The 21532-nt window shown below is 44.1% G+C and overlaps 1 protein-coding gene across 1 annotated transcript; it reads left to right on the forward strand.

Moving 5' to 3' along the window:
* Positions 1-10175: 10175 nt before the first annotated feature.
* Positions 10176-21292, forward strand: LOC119707877 (cytochrome P450 2D14). Its single transcript, XM_038153464.1, has 9 exons — positions 10176-10559; positions 13277-13448; positions 14166-14318; positions 14930-15090; positions 15218-15391; positions 17365-17506; positions 18738-18925; positions 19833-19974; positions 20103-21292. Exons 1-9 carry the CDS (start codon positions 10347-10349, stop codon positions 20279-20281), a joined length of 1524 nt encoding a protein of 507 aa, XP_038009392.1. The 5' UTR covers positions 10176-10346; the 3' UTR covers positions 20282-21292.
* Positions 21293-21532: the final 240 nt, after the last annotated feature.

A 21532-nucleotide genomic window follows, 5' to 3' on the forward strand; every position in this document is an offset into this window, starting at 1 on the left:
ACTGCCCTTTGCACCAGGATTTGTAGATTCTTTATCACAACTGAGTAAATAGCTCCATGAAACACATTATGCAAGCGAGGAAATGGAGCCAGCAGCCCGCTGAGTGCTACCCTCTAAGGCACAACTGCTTAGGTTTAGGCTTATGCTTCAGGTTAGGCTTGTGAAAACCACGAAGCCCAGACCTTCAGGGATGTTTCAACTCCAAAATGCATGCAAGGCGGAGTACTTCATGTCATCTCATTACATTTGATTACAATCACTTCATTTCAGAATTTTGGTTTATTTCTTTAAATAGAATTTCAGTTTTTTATAAGTCTGCCGTACTCAGATTGTTTCAGTTTCTTCTCTGATTCCAAAATGTCAATGAGTAGCAATTCAATAAGATTTCGTCCATTTCCACGCATTTCATGTCATCCCAGACCATTTTATTGTTTTCACTTCGTCTCAGAATTCTCTCTTTTACTTTTGGCATTTCATTTCGTCCCTTTCTTCTCCTGTCCATTCATGTAGTTCTCTGATTTCAGGAGTTCAATCAGTATAATTTTCAATGAGTGCAATTTTGGCAAGTTTTGCTTCTTACACTGCGCCTCATTTCCCGAAATCAAGGAAAAAAGGTAAACAAAGAGACAGGAGAAGAAATTGAAGGAATGAAGTGCAAAAAAAGACAGGAAATTCTGAAACAAATTGAAATCAATAAAAGTGACTGGGATGACCTGAAGTGCAGGGAAATGGAGCACAGCTTGCCCAATTGATCCTCATTGAAACCAGAGAACAAAGTCTAACAAACACTCTGGAAAGGACATATGATGAAATAAAATGCAATTGGAAAAAAGCCAGAAAATTTGCAAATAGAGTGACTACAACCAAATGTACTGAGATGAAATGAGGTGCAGTGAAAAGCACTGAAACTTGCCAAAATTATTCCCATTGAAATCCCAAAATCACAGAAGAAAGGTAAACAAAGACACAGGAGAAGAAATTGAAGAAATTAAATGCTAAAAAAGGAGAGAAAATTCTGAAGTGAAGTAAGTGGGATGACTTGTCCTTTCAGCAGCAAGTTCACATTTCCCCTACTCTTGCTTTTGCTGCTTGTGTACTCAAGAACGTTATCTTGCTGCTTTTGACATAATTTCTCAGGTTCAACTACAAGTGGACCTTGGCTTTCCTAGACATATCTTTGCATGCCAAACAGTGGCTCAGTATTCCTCTCAGGTTAACCATCCCTGCTTCCACCCTCTATAAACTGCCTTTTTATATTTGAGTTCTGCCAGAAGCTCCTTGTTCATCAATGAATGAAACATTTATGGAAACTTACTATACAATAAGCTTTACAAAGAACAAAAAAGTGCATCTCTGGCTTTACTTAGTATTTTTATGATAGCACATTTAATTTCTTATAATTTACAATAAATTTTGAGTAGGTGTCTGAGAAGGTGTTTAGTGTTTTTCTTTTTTTTTTTTTTTCCTAAGAAAATTTAACTGTATAGAGATTTAATAATGCAGGAACCTTCTTCAGGTTGTAACTACTGATGTTGTGACTGGGACTGAAAACCAGAGATGAAATAAAAAATTACCTCCCTTTTCAAGTACATAATTTCTGAGTTATATCCAATAATTGACTTAGAAACCTAAAAGTTACACATTTACTTTGTATGCGAGGAGACTTGAGGCACACAGGGTTCATGGAGCAGTCCCATAATTCAGAACAGACTCCAAGCCATGAAGCATACAGAGGAAAAAAGAAATGATAGTCAGCCAGCAGCTGTTTCCCAGCTTAGCTGAATCACCCATACTTGATAGAAAATATCTCTGCCTGTTGGGAAACAGAGTCTCCTTCTATCCCAGTTCTTATTAAGGACAGAGCACAGCCTATTGTTTCCTTTTAGAGAGGTTTTTCTTTTATTGTTTTCTCCCCTTCTCTTCATGCTCCTAAAACTGTCCACAAAGTGGAAGATGCAGGTTCAAGTTCTTCTTCTGATTGAAGGAAGCTTTGATTTCCCCAGCAAGTGCCATAATCGTGAAGGTATAGCACATTTTTCCACCATTTTGCTTGGCCACTCTTTCAAGAACTGAAAAGTCACAGGGAGAGTCAGGGAGAACAAGAGAGAGCATGACTGGAGCCCCTGGTAAGGGTTCTTTGGATGACAAGCTCATTTGTAAAACTGTAAGTTTACCCAGTATCAGGCCAATGTAGGCCATGGGACTGCAGGGCCACGCAGACAGATCCACTCTGTCACTATTTCAGTGGAGCACTTTTTCTTTTCTGTGCAGTGGTACTACCCCAAAAGCACAGCTAACACATTTTGTTAAACTGTGCAGCCAATGTCTGGTAGCTAGGCCAGCCCTAACAGATGGAAGCTCTAGTTTGATTCCCCGTCATGCTGAGGAATTCTTACAGCTTTGTATTCTGACTTGGAGGAAGGTTCACTATCAACTCAGGCTTTATAGAGAACGTGGGGCAGAGCCTCTTCTTTCTATTTTCTTTTCAAAAAGCAATAGCTCTTACCAAACCTCACAAGGATCTTAAATCAGCCTCCATTTCCCACATGGTCTGAAACTTCCTAATGTAGTATGCCTCTCTGAAGAGTGAAATACAGTGAAGCCTAGTCTCCAGATATTGAACAGACCAAGAATGAAATAATGATCAAAATTACTGTGTCCATATTAACATTCACAATATTTGGAATCCGAGACAGTAAAAAGCACAAGAATTAAAGAACAGCGGAGAACCAAGTACATGCTTACCTGGTAAGCAGATAATCACTTATGCCTCCAGACTTAGAACTTTTGATCTCTGCAGCCAAATTCCATTCTGGATTTCTACTGGACCTGCCCCAAGACATTTCACGTAACACTCCTTTGTTTATTCACATGGATACAGAAAGGCAACTGTTATTCCCTTCTCAAACGGCAATGTTTTCCAAAACTAAATTAGTGTATTAAGCCACTTTGAGGCAATACAGACTCTTTACATTTATATTACACTTCAGGAAATACTTAGGAAAAAAAATCTTAAAAGCAGTATGTCATTGCTTCTAATATATAAAGCACTGAGTAAAGAGCAGAACTAGAAGAATTTAACTGGAAGCTAGTCTCAAGTATTTGCTTAAAAAGTTTAAACAGAAGAAAGATTTATTAAATAACAGCTTTACTGGAAACAAATTTTTTCAGCATTGCTAAGTAGTGATACCTTCCATTTAAGGATGGACATATAAATCACCTACATAATCTAATGTTTGGAGAAATGTGGTTACATTTCTCATTATGGTATCTGAGTGCAAAGAAAATCTTAAACCCAGGAAAATTATCTGACAGAACATCCATTCTCTGCTGTCCTTGTTCCCAAAAATGTATATGGTAGAAGTATTAGCCTTTTTCCATCTTCTGCATGTTGGGTTCATGAACATTGCTGTGGGAAAGTTAGTGCTGGGATACATCGTGCTCTTTCCTTACAAAATACTAATATTTAAACCAGGTATTCAGTATTTCCCAGACAGTTATGAGAAAGCCCAGCTCTGTGCCCTGGCAAGTCCATGTTGTTCTCCTGGCAACCTCAGAACCCTTAAGCAGAAGAGTCATACGGGATGACATTCATGGAATAGGAAATTATTTCCGCCAGGCTAATTGAAGGCATAGAAAACACAGAAAAAATACTCTTAAAATGCATTCTGTATTGATCCAGGTCTCAGAGAAAGTGTGTTCCAACGGCAGTCTCTGGTTTGCAAAGCAAGTTTTCTATTGCTGTCTGCATTTTCCATTACATACATGTTTTTGTAGGCTTCAGATACAAATTCATAGATAGGAAAGCTGTTAAAAGTTTACTGTATTCTGGTACTAAATGACACAATTGAAATATGCAACCAGGGCATGCATCTCCAACTCCAGAAGTTTGAGAAAAATATAAGCAAATGAAATTATTATTAGCTGGGCAGTGCCATAGCTCTGTGTCACAGGGCAAATCAACGGCGGAAACTAAACCAAGATGCTTTTGTCTGTCTGGCTTCCAAAACATGGATTTAATTACACCGTTCTTTCCAAAGGTGTCTGTCGAGCTCACACTTTAGAAAAGTAGGATGAGTTTTTCTGGATGGATTTAAGTGCATCTCTTATGGGGAAAAAAAAATACAGGGTTTTAGCCAGTAGCTGTGTCCCAAATTCCCCAGGATGCTCTCATTACAGCAAAGAAAAACCCAAGGTATCAGTATTAAACCAAAAATTAAAAGAATGGCAAGATATTCACAGCTCCTGAGAAGCTTAAAAAGCAGGAAACCAAACGCAGCAGCTGAGAGAAATCAACAGCCTATGGTACTGGGGGCGTAAGCCACGTTTTTCTGACAGTTTCACAAGAGAATGTGAGTCAAGGCTACTGCTGCCAGTCATTTTCCAAATGAGCAGGCATCTTCCCAGAGCTCAGACACATCAAGAGGTTTGATGGAATCTTCAGGAGGCATTTTGGACCAGTGCTGGAACCACAACCTGGACAAAGCAGCTCCTCCCCACACTGGGCATAGAAATTGCACGTGCTGAGCTCCGTTTGGCTAACTCGGATTGAAGTAACAGTGGGAACATTTTAGCCTGTGAGAGAACTGAATTTGGCCATTAAAACCAAGCCAGCTTGCTTTGATCTCTGCTTAACCCCAGTTAACATGACGAGGATGCTGTGGTTAGGGACCATAACCACAGCTTTGGGCTTGCTGAGGTGGTGAAGCCATTGCTGGGCAGCATTTACGTGTGTGTGTGAGCTCAGTCCTGGATCATCTCAAGCTCTGTGAAATGCCAAGTCATAATAAAGCCATTCTGCTCTTATCATTTTCGTTTTTCAGTCCTCACTGTCCAAGGCTTTTCTAGGGGTGGCTTCATTTCAGTGGCTGCTTTATTCTTCCAGATGTTGATGCTTGCAGCAGCTGCACAGCTCACTCTGCCAAACTGCTCACAGCATCACTGGAGCCCGTCTCTTTGACAGCTTCCAGCACCAGCACAGAGTTGTCTCTCTGGGATGAAAGATGGGGCTCAAGACATGCATTGCTTTTGGCACCAAGTTCAGAGTCATTGCTCTTTCAGGGCAAGGGACATGTGTGGGGATGGGATGGCATGAGGGGTAATGGCATGGGCAGGGATGGGTGAAAGAAGTAAAGTTCATCTATAACTCACTTTGGTGATAAGTGAACTGGTGTGATTGATATAGGAATAAAGGGTAGGAAGCCATGGAGAATTTAAGAAAGAAAAGCCTGAAGAACAGATTTCTTTGCAATGTGGGAAGGCTGGCAGTAAGTCATAGTAACAGTAACTATGAAAGATTTGGCTATTTCAGTTCTGCTGACTGCTTTATTATGAACAAGCTGTTAGCACAGTCCATCTTAAGGCTGTAGAAGTACTTCTAGTGTTTAAAACCCCCATCTGAAGGCCAAGAAAGTCACAATGAACCAGCTGAGACTAAAATTTCCAGAGTTGGGGTTGTGCTTCAGGCTAAATTTGTTTGGGAACATTCAGCCAAAAGTTTTTTCATGCCTTTCTAAAGGCTGATATCGTTCTTAGAAATCCATTGTTTATCTGACCTTCTCCTAACCCCTTTAGAAAAATTTCTGGTGCTGTTTTCCTGTCTCAGTTGAGCGCTCTGAAGCATTACAGGCAAAATTTGGCAGGAGGCAGCTTTCTGTTAGGAAGACACATTGCAGCAGCTCTCTAAAACTGTGCTCAAACCTGGCTCAGCTACAAGCACTTGAAAACCCAGTTTGTGTGCACCTGATAGAGCTCTCAGTTTTTCATCTAAAATTCTCCAGAGATGTCTGAGTGGAGCAGGTGCTGGTTATTGCTAGCTGCCAGGGGCTGCGAAGGGCAAATGACAAGTGTGAAGCTGGTCTCTGCCATGCACCCCTTGCCCCTTCCAGCGCCAAAATGATCGGGGGGAAGCCATCTGAGTGAAGGCATAACAGGCAAAAAAGACATTGTGTGCTGAAAAAAGGAGGTGGAGGAAGGACCAAAAAAAGTCTGGGACTAGGTGGGAGACCATGTTTTTTTTGCCTTTGAAGAGGCCACCAAAGAGGAAAGGTTCTGGGATCTTCACCAGCCCCAGCTCTGCTGTAGCCTGGAAGATGGATAGCCAGGGAATGAGAGCAGCAGATTTCACACTAACCAATGTTGTTGCAAGAGGCTTTGCTTCTCCAGAAGGAAAAATTGCTGAGGTTTGTGTCCATCCATGTCTGAGGTGTTAAGGGGAAAGCAGTCAGCCTGCTGGGATTTGGACAAAAAATTTCTGAAAGCTCATGGAAATATTCATGTGACCAGTGCTTCCTGGTTGGCTCCAGACTTGAAGCAAAGAGGGAGGGAAGGAGAAGCGTTTCTTTGGCCATTGGAAGGGTTCCACCCCACCATTGTGGAGAGGGAAGTGTGTGATGCTGGATAGTTACTGAAACAGCAGGTTTCATAACCAGGCACTAATCTGTGACCTCCATGTCCAGGGTACCAAAGCTGTGGTCCTGCAGGAAGATCTGCAGAAGCTGCTTGCAGCCTCAGCCGGGAGCTGGGCATGTGCTGTGGACAGCTCTGTGTGGCACCTTCTAGACTGGTACCCTTGGTTCCAACCCTTAGAATGTCATTTGCCTCCACTGGTGGCATCTCTGAGGGATGCTTTCGGGACCTGCTCCTCACCCATGCAGGCACTGATGACCACTATGGAAAAGCCGATCTAAACCACCTTTTTGGGCAGGGTATGAACAGTAGGTGGCAAAATAGACTTTGAAGACAAAAGCTGTTTTTAAAATCAGATTAGTAAGTGATCATCATCTACTCTGTTGGCTGAATAAAGGGAGTGTCCTTCAAAAAGGAAATATAGCATGTTATTATAATTAAATATGATCTTATGGACAATATGGACAAAAAGGCTCAACTAAAATGGCCTATTTTTTTTTTAAATGGCAACTCCTGCATTATCTTGCTTCTGGGTGCTTTGTTTTGCAATATTAATAAGTTTTTTCTTCAAGCAGCCTTTCTGTTTGTATTGCAGTGCCTTCACTCAAAGAATGGTAATGTCTGCTTGCAACTTCTCTAATTCCACTTAGCTCATCTCTAAATTGACTGTGCTCAGTCAAAGACATGCAGCCAACACAGCAGGGCAGCAGTTAGCTAAAATTAATATGTATGAATTTGGAGGGTTTTTTCCCTGACTTGAAAGTTGTTCAAAATATTACTTTATCGAAAAGAAATGCAAATGAACATATTTCATTCTTCAGAAGAATAATTACCCTTTTCTCTTTCTCTCTGTCAGAAAGGGATTTGTTGTCTATTGTTTCTTTGCTGGCTTTGAAAACTGTTCTTTTGCAATTATAAAACCGTAGCACTTGTTCCACTCCTTTGCAGGACTGGCCATCCATGCAACTAGCCAAAAGTGGAGGAGCTGTTAAGTTTGCAGGAAAGGATCATTTACCAAGTGATCTTTTGGAAAGATGCCAATTGGGAAGTCAGTGTCAGTGTAGGGTATTTTTTTTCTTAAGCTGATGCATTTCTCAGGTTACATCTTTGTCACTTTATGTCAAGTCTGAGCCACAGGAAGCAGAGTAGCTGAAGAGTTCCTATTCTGATGGCCTTGCATCAGAAGGGTGATGTTCATTAGAATTAAATCCACTTCCTGAATTCTGATCAACCATCCTTGTTAGAGCCCACAGGTGAATGATGGGAGTCCAACAGCCTTTGGGTCTAGCCAGGGTAAGTAAAACTGAAAGGACCTGGTGAATATTTTTCAGCTGAAGTTCATAAAGGTCAAGCTCAAACTAAAGTGAAAGAGGCAAGGTAACATCCTTTTACTGGTGGGGGGATGAGGAAATGTCCACTGACATTCTTGGGGCCACATTTCCCATCTTTCCTCTGTCATCTGAGTGCATGCGTCATGGAAATCAATGTGGGAGGAAACCCTTGATCAGCTTTTACCATTCAGCCATCTCCTGCTCAAGCCAGCCCACTGAGTAGGGAACTGTTGCAGCTCTGTCTCCTGAGACCTCACACCTGAGCTGTTTGAAATGTGGAGGGTGCTCAAAAGCCAACAAGCTCCCAGGCTACTCCGCAAACAGAGCTCAGCTCTGGCAGCTCTCCCAGGCCAGACCTGCCAAGAGTGTTCTCTGTCCCATCAGCCATGTTGTTAATAACGTAAATGTTACCAGCCCCAGTATAAACACCGAAGGGACGTCACTGGTGATCATCCACCAGATGGACTCTGTACTGTTGATCCCAATTCTTTCAGCCCCACAATCTGAACAATCATCCACCCACTTTATCAGCTACCCTGCCAGTCTGTATACCATGGATTTAGCCAAAATGGTACTGGAGAAAAGGGTGTTAAAGGCTTTGCAAATGTCCAGGAAATAAATGAGACACACGGATCTCATGCTTTGAGGAGGTTGCCCTCAAAGAACAACCAGCTCTCCTGAGCCCCTTCACTCTCCAGGGCAGCTGCCTTTGGGATTCTGTCAAGGAGATCCCTGGATGAAACGAAACAGCTCTCCTGCAAGTAAGGGCAGGAATGCTGTTTCTACGGCTGATTTCTTGCAGGATTTAGTATTTCACAGTTTCATGGTTGCTGCAGGCAAACTTATCCTTGACCATCATATCCTGAACCAATTCTTCCTATTTTGTGAACAGGAAACCCAGCACAGCGTCTCCTCCTGTTGTCTTTTCAATCACCTGTGTCATGAAGCTGTCTTGAGCACACTCAGGAAATGTCCCAGATTGTGCCTGACCATGCAGCCCTTCAGTCAAGGCACGCTGTGAGTTAGCCCTAAGGCCTGTGATTTTGTGGGATGGCTCTATTGACTTCTCCTTTCCCAAGAAGTCTGTAGTGAGCGCCTGGCCCAGCACTGCCAATAGTGCTTTGCCATCTTCTCCTTGTCCACAGGCACTCAGATGGCACATCACCTCTCCCATGGCCAAGTTCTGGGCACTCCTCTGCACAGCACACAACCACTCCTCACTGTTTCCAGCCTGTTCTTCCTAAGGGCACTGTGCCCTTTGGGGCAGCTCTCCAGGTGTGTAATCTACCCTGGCATGTCTCTGTAACTCAAAAGAAATCACAACTCTGCAGTGATCTGGGAGCTGGTGATTCCCCCAGTTGTTTCCCATTCTACATGTTTGTTTCAAACTACTTGAGACAAACCCTGAACCTGAGTCATGATGCTTTCTAAACAGGATTCTGCTGTGGAGACTCCAGCAAGGTAAGGTCAGCACGCAGATAATGAGCATGGAGGTGCCTCCCCTGGCAGGGGAAAGGGCATTGGAGCCCCCGGCTGCACACCAGCGCTGCCTGCACAGCATTTGCAGGTGCATTGCCTTGCAGCCTGAGCTCTCCATCACTGCTGCAGCAACTGCTCCATTAGGAATCTTTTCTCTGATCACACTGAGATCACAGATCAGGCTGTGATGGGTTTACTGCTTCTTTTTATCTAGAGCTGACTGTCCTAAGAGCAAGGCTTATTGATCTGTGATGGCAGGGATCCAGGAGCACACAGCTGTGCTGCTTTAGGAAATACTTGGACTAACTCCATAACTGTGTTGGCATTACTACTGCCCCAAAGGCTGAATATTGGAAGCACCTTGTAATACATGTGACTTCTCCTCGTAGCTGAGCTGTGCTCTACAGAAGCCAAGGTCATTGTGCTGACTGACACTTAGAGTTTGATAAAAATTTTTCGTCCTAGAAACATAAATTATTTTTAAAATCTCAGGGGACTGTTTTAAGCTAATTGCTGTAGTGAGTGCTTTCTGTAAGGAAATGTTCTAAACTGAACTTTCTCAAGTTCCAATGGAACCCCTCCTTAGCCTGCAAGCAGAAACCTGTTTGATCTGTGTTTAGGAGCTGCTTCTTTCTTGACTTGCCTGTACTAACCAGAAGGTGACACACATTTACACAACCTTTTTTCAAACTGCCCCATGAGAATGCAGCAAGACTGGTTGCTTGTGAACTTCTCTGTGAGAGAAGGCACACAAACACCCTGGGCTCACCCAGCCCTGCCCCACTGAGGGCATTGTTAGCACCAGCTGCCACTGTCAGCAGCAACGGAGGCCTCTGAGCTCCGGCTTTAGAGTAAGAAGAGGAGGAGGAGGGATGACCCTCACCACCACTCCCCTAAGGCTGAACCAAGCAGAGGAGGAGCTTAGAGGTAGAGCCAAGGTTCATATTCAAAAGCCAGCAAGTGCCAGGAGAGAGGAGCAGCAGAAAAAGGCAGTGTGGGGAAGAGGAGGGAGCAAGGAGAAAGGGGCAGCTGTCAGAGCAAGAAAGAGAGAGAGAAGAGGAAAGGCAAAAGGAGGCAGCAACAGTCTTGAGTGAAAAGAGGAAGAACGAGGAGTAGACAGGCTACAGCATGGCATTGCTCCTGTGGCTGGGGTCCCAGCTGTCATCCATCTGGAGCAACATCTCTATACTGGGAATTTTTCTTACAGTGTTTACTTTACTGCTTGACTTCATGAAGCGCAGAAAGAAGTGGAGCCGTTACCCGCCGGGCCCAGCCTCGCTGCCATTCATTGGGACCATGTTCTCCGTCGACTTCCACAATCCCCACCACTCCTTCGGCCAGGTGAGTGGCAGCCCCTGAACAAAACACTCCACATACAATCGACTGTGGGCCCAGGAGGGGTGAGTCACACCCTGGCATCAGCTACAGATACATAATGCAGAGGACAGCATTTTTCCTTTCCCCTGGAGTTGCTAGATAGAGCTTTAAGACTAACTAGCAAAAAAAGTAAAATAATGTAAAGGTATGAACACAGGATGATAAACATGGCTGGAAACAGTGGGTAAACAGATAATGAGGAACACAGTGGGTGTTTTGACAAGTTATGTAACAAGAAACAAGAGCACATGACCAAAGAAAAAGTTCAAGGGAAGGTCACCTGTAACATTGAAGCACTCAGCAAGTCTGACTCCCAGAGACAGCTTTCAATGACCCTCTAGGACCAAGAAAGGACTTCCAGTAGGAGGCAGATGCATGCAGATAAGTCCTAGGAAAGGTGATGTCTATGTCATAGCTGGGAAGCACGCCGCTATGAATATGTATGATCATGATGGAATAAATACCCTGTTGCAAAGTTTCATGACACTCATTCTGTTAGAGGAGTCCAGTGCTACAGTAAAGCATACCTGCTTTCTAATACTTCAAATTATGTTAGAAAGTTTATTTTTGGCCAACTTCAGTATCACTATGCTCTCCAAAGTCCAGGATGAAGCAAGTCACTGCTCAAGGACACTGACCTGGCCTGCATGGACAAAGAGATAATCATGCACCAACACTTCCCAACCTCTATCTCCCCATCTCTGTATGAGCTCAGTGGGAGACCACTGCTGTGCCCCCAGGGATAGGGGCTGCTGTAGAGCTGGCTGTCAGCCTGACTTGTGGGCAGGCTTGGAGGCAAAGGAGCAGGGGGTTGTGCAAACAAAGGAAGACAAACAAATATCTGTGGGCTGGGAACGTGGCTGCAGGAATGGCAGGCTCCCCTGGCAGTTACTGAAGCGTGCCTGCAGGCATGTGACAGTTTTAGTTAAAGAGACCAGCTTGTGGGATTTGCCCCTGCAGCATTGCCCGAAATCTCTGTAGGTTCCTATTCAAAGTCAGGATTTACCTCTTCTCAAAGGGAAGGCAGGGCTTTCACAGCCTGCAGCAGATAAACCATGGGTGTTTTGTGCCTCAGCTTGCAAACTCTAAAGGCCTCTTTTCTAGGACAGCGCTATTCAGCTGCCTGTTCAAAACCTGCCAAGTGGAGAAACTAAATACAGCATTTGTATGATTTGCTGGCACGTAGTCCAAAAGCTTACCATTTTCAACTCATATACTGTCAGAGCCATGCTAACCACAATCTTGACCAGTAATAATTTTTAATGATGTATTTCTAGTGCCAGTGAAGTGCTAATTCCCTTTTCAACCCTAATGCAAATACAATTCCTTGCAATGCTACAGTGCAGATATCAAGAATCTTAGGTCCTAGACAAAAACAAAAACAAAACAAAACAAAACAAAAAAAAAAAGAAAAAAACCAAAAAACCCAAACCAAACCAAAACAAGAAAGACAGAAGAAAAAAAAAAAAAAAAAAAAAGCAAAAGAAAACTGTGGGGTATTGCTACTCTTACACTGTCTTTAAACAATGTGCTTCTGAGCTTTTCTCAGTATTCCTGACTAGCAAGGGAGCTTTCACCTGCTTTCCCAGGAGTCCATGTCCCGTTAAAGGGCTTGTCTACCTGGAGAAGGCTTTGCTCCATGGCCAGCTCCCATGGTGAGTGTATGGCTGACAGGATTACCTGTGCAGCCATCCTGATTTAGCTTTATGAGGCTTACAGATCACAGCAGATGTAGGGTTCTAGTTACCAGTTGTACTAGATGTATACACTCCTCTTAGGGAGAAAGCTGACCTGGAACTCCAGTGTGGAATTTCCCAACCATGTTTCTGGAAACCTGGCTCTGGGTCGCTCTTTAGATACAAATGCATCTTTAAATGGAAATTATATATCACCTTATTATCAATATTACCTTCAGCAGAAGTAGACTAACTCAGAACTTACTTAGTCTTTCAGAACAAAATAAACAGAAACATTAGGAAATAATTCATTATTGAGCATGCAGTCTTTAAAAATCCCCAGAAAGGTTCTTGACAAAATTAAAAATACTTGCACAATGTTCATGACAACAGTTTGGCCAGGATAGGTGTATTCTAAATTTTTCCATTTACAGGGCATTGATCCCTGCTACAGCTGCTGCTTGGCACTGTTTGGAGCTGTTGCATTGCAAAGTTCAAGGTCAAAGATCAGCTGAAGAACTCTGAATAAAAGTACCTCAAAGGTCACTCAGTAGTAAATGCCCTCAGGAAGGATATGGTGATATTTCTGATGTTACACTCAGCTCATTTTCAGGGACATGTGAAGTGACTGCTGGAGCCTGGGCTAGCTCTTACAACTCCAGCTCCACCCCAGGAGTGGGGAACTGCCTTGGAATGGGGATTTACCAGAGGCAGAACCTTTAGAGCCACTTGCTCTACGGTGCAAGACACAAGCTGTGACAGGGACCAGGTTTCAGTGGTTAAAGTGGCAGAGAAGGTTTGGGAACAAAGGGGGCTGGGTTGCCTTGACAGGCAGGGAAAGAGCTGGAACAAGGGGCGGGGAATGGCATGAGGGACAGCTTTGAGGAAGGGTAAAACCCAGGGGTAAACTATGGGAGAACATGGGGTACAACAGAATGAACCACTTAACAAGGAATCAATAAAATAAATTCAAACCGCAACACACATCCTTTTTTATCTTGGCAGCTCCAGAAGAAGTTTGGAAACATCTTCAGTCTCCAGAACTGCTGGACCAACCTGGTAGTGCTGAATGGGTATAAAACAGTGAAGGAAGCTCTGGTCCACAAATCAGAGGACTTTGCTGACCGGCCGCACTTTGCAATTTATGAACATATGGGCTATGGAAAGAATTCTGAAGGCAAGTCTCATGAAAATAAGCATTCCTTGATGGCACTAGCATGAGAAGGATTGGGTAGAGGCAAGACTTTCTCAGTGCAGTGCACTTTTGCGTGTCCCCCGGTCAACCTCCTTGCATGTCTGGCACCCTTTGGTGGTGATGAAGTCGGATGTGATTAAATGGGGGCTCCCCTTCGTGGTTGTAGTACAGCTCCAGCAAGCATGCACTTCTTCAGCTGTGTAAGGACACTATAAATGGTACAACCTTTCTGCCAGCTCCCAACAGCCACAAATTAGTGCTTATGGTGCTTATGTAAGACAAAATGGTTATGCAAAATGGTACACGTAAGTTGTTGCAAAAAACCATGATGACTTTCATTCAAGACAGTATTTTCCTACATCCTGCCCACATCACATCCTCAGCTCCTGTGTGGTGGCAAAGCTGCTATCCAGTTCATACAAGCTAAGGGAACAATGCTGAATGGTTTGGAGAGGTGATTCCTTTATCTTTAGCAGCCCTTGTTGCTCCCATTGAATCCCCCTTTGCCAGCCCTGCACAGGCATTCGAAGGTGCAGTGATCCATTTCTGAATTGCTGTCTGAACAAGCTGCACAAGGTCCGACTGTTTCATCTATCCATACAGACCTGTACCTCCAAACTCACAATTGCTGTGCTCTAGCAAAATTCACTTGATGTACAAATCAGATATCTGACATTTCTTGCTCATCCACAATTCCAGGGATTGTTGTAGCAAGATACGGGCACGTCTGGAAGGAGCTAAGGAGATTCGCGCTCTCTACCCTGAGGAACTTTGGGATGGGAAAGAAATCCCTGGAGGAGCGAGTGATAGAGGAAGCTGGATTTCTTTGCTCTGAAATCAAGTCTGAAGAAGGTTTGTGACATCCACAAGGATGGGGAAATCACAGAAAAAGGCCATACAGTGATGCAGAGAGAAGTAAACTACAGCCACTCCTGTTGGCATGCAGTGCTCTCTTCCCATGCCAATGCACTGCTCCTACTATATGTGCCCTCCTTGGATCCTCTTCTGCTTTACACAGTGAGGCTACCATAACACTAATCCATTTGAAACAGTAAACAAATAGGAAATCAGAATACAGAGGTAAAACAGAATTATTGCCAGAGCTCAGTAACTCTAACTTGATGAAGCTTCGTAGAACATACTGATATTATCACATGCAATAAAAGTGCAGCTGAGAGTTCACAGCCTGTCATCCAGACACAGAAAAAAGTGTTACCTGTCAAGTCACAGAACAGCCCTGCAGCTCAGTTTTTCTTGGGAGTTTTCTTATTTAAACATAGATCAACCAAATAGTAGTAAGAATGAGATGATCTTCATTTCCTAGTGTGATGCTTTGAGTGGTTTGGGGGCTTTTTCTCCTGGTGTCATCAAGGTGGCATTTGTGTATTCTCATTGCTGACAGATGAGGTGCAGCAGTTTGTTGTTGCTGAGCTTCATGGCTTGGTCTCCATTTCCATTTTCAGGTAAATCTTTTGATATACACGTTGTCCTAAATAATGCTGTCTGCAACATGATCTGCAACATTGTCTTTGGAGACCGTTTTGACTATGGTGATGAGACATTCAAGAAGCTGTCACGGTTATTTCAAAATTCCTTGGATGAAGAAACTGGATTCCTGCCTCAGGTAAACCACAAGCTGTAAGAAGCTGCCCTCTATTACTTGAGAGCATTGTGTTTTCATAATTTTTCTTTTTTTGCATCATGTAATATCTCCTCTCTCTTTGTCGCTCTCTCTGGTTCTCACACCCCAGCTTTTTAACGTGGTGCCCATTTTGGTGCGGATCCCTGGAGTGGCACAGAAAGCCTTTCGAGCGCAAAAGGAATTAATGGACTTCATCGATGTGGCCATAGATAAGCACAGGAAGACCTGGGACCCTGCTTACACCCGAGATATCACGGATGTGTTTTTAAAGGAAATGGAGAAGGTAGGGTGACACTAGCAGACCCTCTGGGGTCAGAAGTAGTTTCTTTGTCTGTTCAAGCTTGTGAAGCTGACTTTCCTCCTAGAGCTGCACAAAACTTCTTACAACTAATTTCCTACTTTTTCATTCCATGTTGTATCTTGAGAAGAAAGGTATTCTTCATGCCAGAACCTCTTTTATTGTCTTAGGACACCATATTATCTGCTGATGCTCTTGTTTCCATTTTCTGCCTTCACATTTCCTTCAGAATCTAGGAACTTCCTTCCTTCCTTCCTTCCCTTCCCTTCCCTTCCCTTCCCTTCCCTTCCCTTCCCTTCCCTTCCCTTCCCTTCCCTTCCCTTCCCTTCCCTTCCCTTCCCTTCCCTTCCCTTCCCTTCCCTTCCCTTCCCTTCCCTTCCCTTCCCTTCCCTTCCCTTCCCTTCCCTTCCCTTCCCTTCCCTTCCCTTCCCTTCCCTTCCCTCCTTCCCACAAAACTTTGAAGGTTTCTTAAAGGCAGTAATTGAGAATTTGCTAAATGTCCTAAGTTTGCACCATGGAACAAGTCAGCATGCACGATTCTGTGCAATATCAGTGCCTCAAGATCAGTCACAAAACTGGAGCAACAGACTGACTTTTTGGAGTCATTGCCCCATCCGTAGCCTGCCTTTAAACCAAGATATGATTTGAAACCAGTGGCTCCTTTGGGATATGTATTTTTGAATTGCTTGCTAAGAACTAGTTTGCTAGATATCAGAGGAAGGCCTAAATCTGAACGTCACTGAAATTCAAAGGAGTCTTTCCTTGAATTCAGTCAGGCACAAAGTCAGTATAAAATCAAAGGTATTTGGGTCAGCCTGTCCATCTGCCATAAGTTTCTGCACATGGATTCACTAAATTTCAAGTGCCAGATGAGCAATATTAGCAAACTCTGCTTGCAAATCACTTCCCCCATCCAAGTCCTCAGACTGGACTGCTGTTCTGCATTACAAACCCTGCCCTGCTGTGGGTGTCGGGCACCTCCAGCCCATGGGCAGAGCAACATGACCCACGTTACTCTGCACTGAGCAGTACAGCCTGGGGTGGATGCTGCCTCTTGTCACATCTCTCTTCTGTTCACTAACATCACCTGATAGCCAGTCTGATAAATCCCTCTCCTGAGTTAACTTGGGTCAAGTCCGTCACAAATTCCCTTGTCTGAGATCATTTATTGGAATAACAGCTGAGTCTTAAATGCATTATTAATTGCTATCCATATTACAACAGCATCTAAATGTACAGAATAACTTAAGAGAAGCTAGTCCCTAGGAAAGGGAAGTATAAAGAGGATTAGAAAAGACAAGCAGATGAACTCATGCTGAGAGCTTGTCATATCTCATATGCTAACAAATTTGAGCTCAATTAGCATTTGGATGAGAGACCAGTTTTGCTGAAAGTGGTGTTGCAGATTTAGTAGGAAGCAAAAATCCTTTAACCTGATAGCCCTGATCCTTTTATTTTTTTTTTTTCAATTGTAAGAAAATACCAGGGCAGGAGCAGCGAGAATCTGTATGCACAGCTAGAGATAACCCCCTTAAAATAATGCTAATTTTGCATTTGCCACATCAATGCAGCCTCCTCTCTACTCTGTGGTTTTTATCATCTGATCGAACCTGAATAACTGTGTTCCACCTCTTTGGGGGGAAGATGTTACAGTGAGTGGCAAGGGCCTGCTGTCTGAGCTGAAAGCACAACGTGCTTACTTTTGTCCTGAAGGCAGGAGTAGCAGTCTTCCCTGGGTATATTGGAGGTGGTTGAGGACCTTCAAATACAGGAGGTAACAGGGTTCCAAGTACATCACTCATGCTCAGACTGTTGCTTGTGCTTTGCTCTACTCTCCCAATAAAAAAGGAACACATGCTAAAAAATGCATCTAGTGCTTCTCAGCACTTCTCTGGACAGTGGTCTTCTTGCCCAGCAAATACCCCAGCTCTAATCACCCACTTATTTGCTCTCCACAGGGTAAGGCAGCTGAAGAGAATGGATTCCACTACAACAACCTTCGTCTGGTGACCCTGGACTTGTTTACAGCTGGTTCTGAGACCACCTCCACCACTCTCCGGTGGGCATTGCTGTACATGCTTCTCCACCCAGAAATACAGAGTAAGTCAGAAACTTACTTACAGAAGTGTAGCCTCTTCCTTTCAAGACTCATTTTTCCACTAGGATTATGCAATGAGGAACAGCTTTGTGATTGTTGGTCTAGCAGAAACACAGGAGAAACACTTCCCAAACAGCTGTTCTGGCAGGGGGGTAGCCATGATAAAAAGACTGGAGTTTGAAGGGCAAGTTCGCTCTCGCCTTCGTTTTGAGAGCTACACCTGGGGACTGGCTGTGGTCAGTGTACCCTCTTCCAGTATTTGGAATAGATGCTGATTGTTTTAAATTCTCTAATGCTGCTTGACCAGGTATCCTTCGAGCTGCACAGAGGAGGGGTAAGGTAGCATGTCAAATGGCAAGGCCTTTATTAAGGATGCTATGAGCAAAGAACAGTCACAGAGCCACCGATCTACTGAAAAATGCCTTCCTGTCTCTAACTGCTTGTCCTGTGTCGGAATCCAGAACATCCCTCTGGGTGTCCTGGATGGCCAGAGCCACTGGCAGGGGGCTCTGAGACCCTGGCATGCAGCCAAAGACACACGTGGGGTTTTGATCTTAGCCCATGGAGCAAATTACTAACTCTGTATGAAGAATTACAAGCCACACACACAAGTTTAGGTATTGTAGTAGAAGTAGTCACGAAGTGAAAGGAAGGATTTTTGAGTGCTGTACAGGGGGGTTTTAAGCCTTGTACGCAGGGGTCCAAGTTTTGTACATGGGGGTAAGGAGATCTAAGATGGAGGGATTTGGGTGTGCCCTGTCCTCTTTCTTTCTCCTTCCTAGCCTCCATGTCTTTGGTGATGTTGGCACTCACAGATTGGTTTAGAGTAGAAAGTCACCATTCAATATAGATAGTAGGCACTGGGGAAAAAGTATAAACATGTAGTACGTAATATATGATATAAAAGATGGCTCCAGCCCCCTGGGAGGGCAGTGTGCCTTTGTCTGAGCTGCTGAACGGGCCACAGCAGTTCAGGGAGAAGAATCTTTTAGATAAACAACAATAAACAACCTTGAGACCGGACAACAGAAGACTACTGAGTCTTTCTTCGAAGGCACAGGTTGGAGGAGAGACTTTTCCATCTTTTGGGGTCACCCCAATCCGGCGGTGAAACCCCACAGTCCTGTTCTCACACAGTGCCTACAGTCTCATGCAGCCAGACTTCCTGCAGCTTGTACCAGCTGCTTCTAGTTCTCCAAAGGCCCCCTAATTCTTTATCTCTTCTGCTTTCAGGTAAGGTCCAGGCAGAGATTGATAAAGTGATTGGCAGAGAGAGACCCCCCACCATGATGGACCAAGCAAGCATGCCTTACACTAACGCTGTGATCCATGAAGTGAAACGCTACGGGGACATTGTTCCTGTTGGGCTACCTCACATGACCTACCGGGACACTGAGTTGCAAGGCTTCTTTATTCCCAAGGTGACCGTGACCAGATAAGCAACACAGCAGCCTCTCCTTGTGCAGGTGCCAGGCGTGGGGTGGGCATGATCCCATCCAACCCTGCAATGTTGCACTTCCAGCCCCAATTACAGTCACTGTTGAGCACTAAAATAGGACATTTTGAAATGCTAAATTCAGGCAGATGGTAATATCTCTGTTCTAGGCTTCCGCTTGTTGTAAGGGAACACAACTGCAGTGGCAGCTCAGTGCAAAGGTTTCCCTTCCTCCCGATGAGCCGTGATATTCACTGCCTGTCAGAAGCAGTGTTGCCTAACAGGCTCTCTGGAGGCACTCAACACCACCTTACTGGCTTTCCTGAGGTGGCAGTAGTTAAATTCTAATCTCTGAAGCGACTCAAATGCCATTGGCATTCAGACGTGTTTCGCTGTGACAAGCAGCTGCCCTGGGAGCAGTGGCAGAATTCAAGCCTGGGATATTTTTGTAATTTTTTTGTAGCCATGTGGTATCTCCTCTGATTTAGAACCTTGACATGTGAAACAGGAAAGCTTTGTGATTTTCCATGGTCCCTGCAAAAGCTGGGCTTTGAAGTCTGTCAGTCAGCTTTTTCTCTGCAGCTATAATCAAGTCCAGGAGGATCTGAGAAGCAGAGGCTGTTTCCACTGTGTAACCGTGAAAATGGCATTTGCATGCTACAGCCTTTGAAAGGCTACAAATTGCAAAAGTTCAGGTGCTTCAGAGTTGGGGCAGGCACCAAATGCCATTGGAAAAGGGCCCTACTTTACCCCTGCTTCAAATAAGATGCAGAAATGGAAGTGGGTGCTATTAGTTGGCAGTCAGGGACTAAAGAGGGACCAGCACTGTTCCCTTGTGCCAAGATAATGCTGCTGTTCTCACTTAAGTTGTTTCCTCTTGTGTGGCAATGCAGGGGACGACAATCGTCACCAACTTGTCTTCGGTGCTGAAGGATGAGACAGTCTGGGAAAAACCAAACGAGTTTTACCCCGAACATTTCCTGGATGCAAAGGGGCAGTTTGTGAAACCAGAGGCCTTCCTGCCCTTCTCAGCAGGTAAATCTGAGGGGAGGATCCAGCTGCAAGTCAGAAGCACAGCCGGAGGGTGATCGGTTCCCCCCGCGGCAATTCCAGCAGCGATTATTGCCCTCTTAGCGAGACGCTTCCTCTTCCCTCTCTTGCAGGTCGCCGTGCCTGTCCGGGAGAACAGCTGGCCAGGATGGAGCTCTTTCTCTTCTTTACCACTCTCCTGCAGAAATTCACTTTTGTGCTCCCTGAGGACCAGCCCAGGCCACGGGAGGACGGTCACTTCGCACTCGTGAACTCCCCACGCCCATACCTGCTGCGAGCTCTCCCAAGATAGGTGCACACCACTCTCCTTTCACGGACAGACCACCACCCCCCGGACGCTGTCAGGAACATCGCAGGTCTAGGCAGGATCATGCCACGTTCAATCTCAAGTCTCTGCAGAAGGCCACAGCTGTGTAAAGTGAGGATCTAGGCCAATATCTTGTTGAGTTAGTTCTAGTTGTGGTTCTTGAATCACACAAGAGAGCTTCAGTTTCAACAACAAGGTGACATTAAAATGTCATTTCAGAGTAGTGCTTCTGGAAAATCTTACCATCCAGGACATTCATGCACCCTTCATTCCTTCCTGTTTATTACACACTTCTGTATGTTGAACAAATTTTGTCTTCATTTATACATTGTCTGCATTTATAGCCTCAAAGAAAGTAAGTTTTAATCCTCACAACCCTTATGTCACACTGTGTCCCCAGTAGGAGTAAATACAAAGGAGTACATAAATAAACCGTATGGTGTTTCAGCCACAGAAGAAAGTCATTTGTGAAATACAGAAATTTCAATAAATACATTTAAAGAGAAATCCTGGTGTTTAGATTTACTATCTCCTCCAATTAAAACTTTTTTTTTTTTAATTTTTGGATTACATAAAGTCAGCTCTTGGGCAGGTTTGGCAGGTTTGGGACTCACCAAGGGATGGAGTTACACTGTTTACAGTGACACTGAGCTACCTTTCTCTTTCTTCCTGCAATATTCCTGACAAATTATGTTGCAAGATGCAAAGATTTGTTGATGTTTAAATTAGCAGTAGTTCCTTTACACCATCTAAACACACAGTAGCACAAAGGAGTTCCTACGTATAACCACCACTAAAAAAAATTTTAAAAATCTGAAATCGAGTGCACGTGTGCAGTAGTAATTTTGTGTAATAGTCATTCTGGAAACTATGAATACTGTTGAATTATGCAAATACTTATTAACATAATTAAGATTTGAACTTCAGCAGGAACTGCACATTTATGCTTTTCATCTACAAAATAACTTGAAAGAATAAACGTGATGTGAAACCTTCTTTCTCCTCTTTGTGGTTGCCTCAGTCCTGCTGTGCTCCTGCCTCAGATACTCACCTGAGATTTCTCTCCTCACACCCAGCACCTGCGTCTTTCAAGATCATTTCAGTGTTACTTTTCTGGCCTGTTCAATGACACCGAACTGCATATGTTCGGATTTATAGGGGCCAGCACATATCCCAGCGTGCTTAAAGAGAACTTAACTTTGGAGAGGTCAAGGCACTCGTGTATTTGGATAAAAA

This window comes from Motacilla alba, chromosome 1A (genome assembly GCF_015832195.1).
Source record: "Motacilla alba alba isolate MOTALB_02 chromosome 1A, Motacilla_alba_V1.0_pri, whole genome shotgun sequence".
Lineage (NCBI taxonomy): Eukaryota > Metazoa > Chordata > Aves > Passeriformes > Motacillidae > Motacilla > Motacilla alba.